At 43.2% G+C, this 5,495-nt stretch overlaps 1 protein-coding gene across 1 annotated transcript; it reads left to right on the forward strand.

Moving 5' to 3' along the window:
- The first annotated feature begins 754 nt into the window (after positions 1 to 754).
- Positions 755 to 4,987, forward strand: LOC106659792 (116 kDa U5 small nuclear ribonucleoprotein component). The gene is made up of 7 exons (XM_014382489.2): positions 755 to 1,333; positions 1,429 to 1,700; positions 1,779 to 2,467; positions 2,552 to 2,781; positions 2,860 to 3,578; positions 3,658 to 3,938; positions 4,283 to 4,987. Exons 1-7 carry the CDS (start codon positions 1,091 to 1,093, stop codon positions 4,786 to 4,788), a joined length of 2,940 nt encoding a protein of 979 aa, XP_014237975.1. The 5' UTR covers positions 755 to 1,090; the 3' UTR covers positions 4,789 to 4,987.
- The last annotated feature ends 508 nt before the right edge of the window (positions 4,988 to 5,495 follow it).

Here is a 5,495-nt window from a genome sequence, read left to right on the forward strand (position 1 = left end):
AATTAATAAGTAACAGTTCTCGATAAAAATGTGCTCAACATCGGTAGGAGTTTAACGATCAAAATATATCCATTTAAAGTGCCTCAAACATATAACAAAAAATCAGCTTGCGTTTAGTGATTTTTCTGTTGCGATATGTTAAAAATTCACATTTTTAATCATCAAATTTAGATCAGTTTTGCACTTTCGGCCTTCACCACTAGATGGCTAGTACCTCTATATCCGTAAATCCGCACGTGCGAATGCAAAAATATTTATATAAGTCGAAGCACTATTTCGTAGCGACTAACGATAATCTGCAAATGTTTTTTTTTTCATGGGCAGTGAAAATATAATCAATGATAAATGGCTCAACCATTAGTCCTAAAATTGTTATTACATAGCCAAAAATGTGGAGCGTTATTTTCTCATCGCGTTGATGAAAATTTTAGTTCGTAGCTGATTCGATTGAGATCGTCTATACTACGGGCCATTCGAGAGAGATATATTTCGCTCCGGGTTAGATCTTTATTTCCCCATGGATACATCATCATTTTGAAAGTTAAAAATACATTGCCGCGTGACTCGCGATCGAGGCCGTAAATACGCGATAAAAAAAAAAAACATGGCAGCTCCGCAAACGTGTAACAACACAGCGAAGACGGTACTGCAGACAGCTCGCGAGCCGACTCTCGATAAACTGACAAGCGACTGTACAGTATAGTTTGAACCACTTGCCGAGCGATGGCCTCTCGGTGTACCGGCAAATGCGAAATTTTAACCTGTCTAGACGCAAAGTAATCGACGGTGTCGATTCGACACGCGGGTTGACTTTACTATTTTTTTATCATTATATTGTGACATAGCTCGAGTGTCGACTCGAATAATTGTTGATCCCACGCCTTGGTTGTGTGTGTATCTTCTCGATATTACGTGATCCCGTAGTAAACTCAAGTTTACTCGCGTCCCGATCACCCGGCGTGTTGTGTGTGTTGTTTGTGTGTTGACACGTAGGTTATGTGCGCGCGAGCCAGTGCGATACGATAAAACCTCGCAAGATCTTTTTTCAACAAAAAAAAAAGAAGAAAGCAACGACGATAAAAAATCGATCATGGATCCGGACTACTATGACGAGTTTGGCAACTACATCGGGCCCGAGCTGGCTTCGGACAGCGAGGACGAGAACGACTACGGCCAGGCCGACGACGACGTCGACGACCGCGACAGGTCCGACGAGGAGATGGAGGAGGACCGCGAGGCCGACAAAGACGTGGCCGAGACCAACACCATGGCTGTTGTCCTACACGAGGACAAAAAGTACTATCCCAGCGCGCTCGAGGTCTACGGTGCCGAGGTGAGTCGTGTCTACCTTGTTTCTATGTGTTCTCAGTTGTTGTTTGGGTATATTTGACAATTGTTGTTTACTTACTTATACTTATATTACTGTAGGTTGAAACCTTGGTGCAAGAGGAGGATGCTCAGCCTCTGGACAAGCCACTCATAGCGCCAACAAGAAAAGCCAAGTTTCAAATCAAAGCTCAAGAACTGCCTGAAACAACTTACAGTATCGATTACTTGGCCGATCTCATGGATTGTCCAGATTTGATAAGGAACGTTGTTTTATTAGGACATTTACATCATGGTAAAACTACCCTGGTGGATTGCCTTATTCGTCAAACTCATCCTCATGTGCATTCTGTGACTGATGAAAAACCATTGAGGTAAATTAATATTACTTTTGCAAACCTTGGAATTTATAATTATTTTTCATAATGTAATATTGTCTTTATTATTGTTAGGTACACAGATACTCTATTCACTGAGCAGCAGCGTGGTGTAAGCACAAAAGCAGTACCAGTGACTCTTGTTCTACCCGATGTAAAATCAAAGTCTTACTTGATGAATATTTTCGATACTCCGGGACATGTCAATTTTTCAGATGAAGCCACTGCTGCCATTAGATTATCTGATGGAGCCGTGCTGTTAGTCGATGCTGCTGAAGGTGTCATGTTGAACACTGAAAGATTGCTAAAACACGCCATTCAAGAAAAGCTTGCCATTACAGTTTGCATCAACAAAATTGATAGACTTATCATAGAATTGAAATTACCACCTCTAGATGCATATTACAAATTACGTCACATTATAGAAGAAGTCAACGCTCTGATTGCCCGCTTCTCAGATTCTGAAGATGTTCAATTTGTGTCTCCGGCTCTTGGCAATGTATGTTTTGCTAGCTCAGAATACAATGTGTGCTTTACATTAAAATCATTTGCAGCATTGTATGCCAAAGATTATCCAGAAATAAACATTGAAGAATTTTCAAAAAGACTTTGGGGTGACGTGTACTTTAATAGTAAAACTAGAAAGTTTTTGAAGAAACAACCCCACAACACAGCGCAAAGAAGTTTCATTGAATTCATTTTAGAACCTTTGTACAAAATTTTTGCCCAAGTGGTTGGAGATGTTGATTCGACATTGGCTGATGGTAAACTATAATTTTTTTACATTGTTACTTATTTTCCATAATAGTGTATTATTTTCATGTTTATGTAATCTTATCATATTACAGTGCTCGAAGAGACTGGAATACGTTTGACTTCAGAGGAAATGAAGATGAACATTCGACCTCTGCTTAGACTTGTTTGTACAAAATTTTTAGGTGACATGTCTGGGTTAGTTGACATGTGTGTAACTCACATACCTAATCCAAAAGCCAATGCAATGAACAAAATATCTCACATTTACACTGGACCTACAGACTCGCCTTTGGCTCAAGATATGATCGACTGTAATCCTGAGGTAAGTTTTTTTATTTCCTCTTGAATTTTTTTTCTCAATCTTATGGCAATTATGATGATAATTATATTATCATTACAGGGTAGACTAATGATTCACAGCACCAAGATGTATCCAACCGACGATTGTACTCTCTTCGTAGTGTTAGGCCGTGTGATGTCGGGTACTTTGAACGCGGGTGAACGCGTCCGAGTTCTCGGAGAAGCCTACACTCGTCAAGACGAGGAGGACTCTCGCGTGCTCACCGCGGGCCGTTTGTGGGTGAGCGAGGCTCGCTACAACATCGAGCTGAGCATGGTGCCAGCCGGTAATTGGGTACTCATCGAGGGCATCGACCGCTCGATCGTGAAAACGAGCACCATAACGGATCTCACGGACGCCGACGACCTGTACATCTTCAGGCCGTTGAAGTTCAATACTCAGAGCATCATCAAGATCGCCGTGGAGCCCGTCAACCCGTCGGAATTGCCAAAAATGTTGGACGGACTGAGAAAGGTCAACAAGAGCTATCCTCTGCTGGGCACCAGGGTCGAGGAGAGCGGAGAGCACGTGGTTCTGGGTACCGGAGAGTTATACTTGGATTGCGCCATGCACGATTTGAGGAGAATGTACTCGGAGATCGACATCAAAGTCGCCGATCCGGTGGTGTCGTTCGCCGAGACCGTCGTTGAGACGAGCTCGTTGAAGTGTTTCGCCGAAACACCCAACAAAAAGAACAAGTTGACCATGATTGCCGAACCATTGGAGAGAGGGTTGGCGGAAGACATCGAAGCCGAGCAAGTTAAAATCACATGGAACAAGTAAGAATTTGCACATTTTTCGTACAACTTATCATCGCCATTTTTTTTTAATTTCAATTTATTCAAATCTTTATTTTAGGAAAAAACTGGGAGAGTTTTTCCAGCAAAAGTACGACTGGGATCTCTTGGCCGCGCGCAGCATATGGGCATTCGGCTCGGACGCGACCGGACCGAATATCCTGGTGGACGACACGCTGCCGTCCGAGGTCGATAAATCACTGCTGAATAGCGCGCGCGAGGCCATAGTTCAAGGCTTCCAGTGGGGCACGCGCGAGGGACCTTTGTGCGAGGAGCCCATAAGGAATGTGAAATTCAAAATTCTCGACGCCGTTATTGCGCAGGAGCCCCTTCATCGCGGAGGTATGCAACTTTTTTTCTTCTTTCTTTACCGCTATACGTACGAGGAAATTTATCTCTCTCTCGCGAACGATGTTTTCCGCGTGCAATACAGGTAAAGGATCGTAAACTTTTATTTTATATTTAATTTGAATAATACAGAGAAAAAAAAAGTTTGAAACTATTTTCAAAGGAAAATGTCCTTCGATCTTGAAACTTGGTTCGCGTGCATGAGAAAAGTTCACCCCGTGATAATTAAAAAAGTTTCGTCGTTATTTCTCGAAGATGTTATAGGCTCGATAGAGAGACACCGCATTCTAGCGCGTTGGATAATATTTCATAACTCGAACGTACGTTAATTTTTACAGGTGGTCAAATAATTCCCACGGCGCGTCGGGTGGCCTACTCGGCCTTCCTCATGGCGACGCCGCGCCTCATGGAGCCCTACCTGTTCGTGGAGGTGCAGGCGCCCGCCGACTGCGTGTCGGCCGTCTACACGGTGCTGGCGAAGCGCCGCGGCCACGTGACGCAGGACGCACCGGTGCCGGGCAGCCCCCTCTACACGATCAAGGCCTTCATACCGGCCATCGACAGCTTCGGCTTCGAGACGGATCTGCGCACGCACACCCAGGGCCAGGCCTTCTGCCTGTCGGTGTTCCATCACTGGCAGATCGTGCCGGGCGACCCACTGGACAAGAGCATCACCATCAGGCCGCTTGAGCCCCAGCCGGCGACTCATCTCGCGCGCGAGTTCATGCTGAAGACGCGGCGGAGGAAGGGCCTGTCCGAGGACGTGTCCATCAACAAATTCTTCGACGATCCCATGTTGCTGGAATTGGCCCGGCAAGACGTCATGATCAACTATCCGATGTAAATACAGCGCCTTAGAAATTGAACGAATTGAGCGAGATCTTTTTTTTTTGTTTGTTTTGATGAACTGACGATGTAGTTTTGAACGACCGTCGTGCGAATGGAGTATGAAAATGAATTTTTAAATAGGTCAATTTCCATGGTCATAAGTTCTAGGACAATAAGTTTGTGTACTATATATAAATATAAATTTATAAACTTTACAAATCGATTCTTTTTATTCCATCTATTCTCACGTAATATAAATCTTATTTATATAAAAGCGATAATGAATAACAATCTGCTGCTACTACATCTGGTTAAAATTCCAACGATACGATCGTGAAACGATTCATGAAATTTAATTCAAGTACATCGTCGAGAATGACGGTTCTGTTTTCTGTCCGTGAGTCATTGGCAGGCATTTCAGAGACTCGTTTGAATGCCAACGAACGAGACCGAGCGCGCCTATTTGCGTTGGATTTTCCATACATTAAAACATAAAGATACGAAGATAAATAAAAAAAAAAGCGTTAATAATCAATATCGGAGATCCGAGAAGTGCAATAATCACAATCATCAATGAATCGGATAAAAAGCGAGTAAACAAAAATGCTTTAGAGAAAGAGAATAAGTTACGGGCTTAAAACGTTCGCGCATAAATAAATATGACGAAGCTCTCGGGGATACGAAATGTAAATTTAAGAGACATATAGGCACGATAATAATATG

Source organism: Trichogramma pretiosum, unplaced genomic scaffold (assembly GCF_000599845.2).
Source record: "Trichogramma pretiosum strain Unisexual culture from Peru unplaced genomic scaffold, Tpre_2.0 scaffold36, whole genome shotgun sequence".
Lineage (NCBI taxonomy): Eukaryota > Metazoa > Arthropoda > Insecta > Hymenoptera > Trichogrammatidae > Trichogramma > Trichogramma pretiosum.

Bases quoted from the DNA above. Each gene is read 5' to 3' on its own strand.
- LOC106659792 (XM_014382489.2), top strand. From the start codon at position 1,091: ATGGATCCGGACTACTATGACGAGTTTGGCAACTACATCGGGCCCGAG. The intron at 1,334-1,428 runs GTGAGTCGTGTC...ATATTACTGTAG, and splicing joins TCGAGGTCTACGGTGCCGAG to GTTGAAACCTTGGTGCAAGA. The intron at 1,701-1,778 runs GTAAATTAATAT...TATTATTGTTAG, and splicing joins ACTGATGAAAAACCATTGAG to GTACACAGATACTCTATTCA.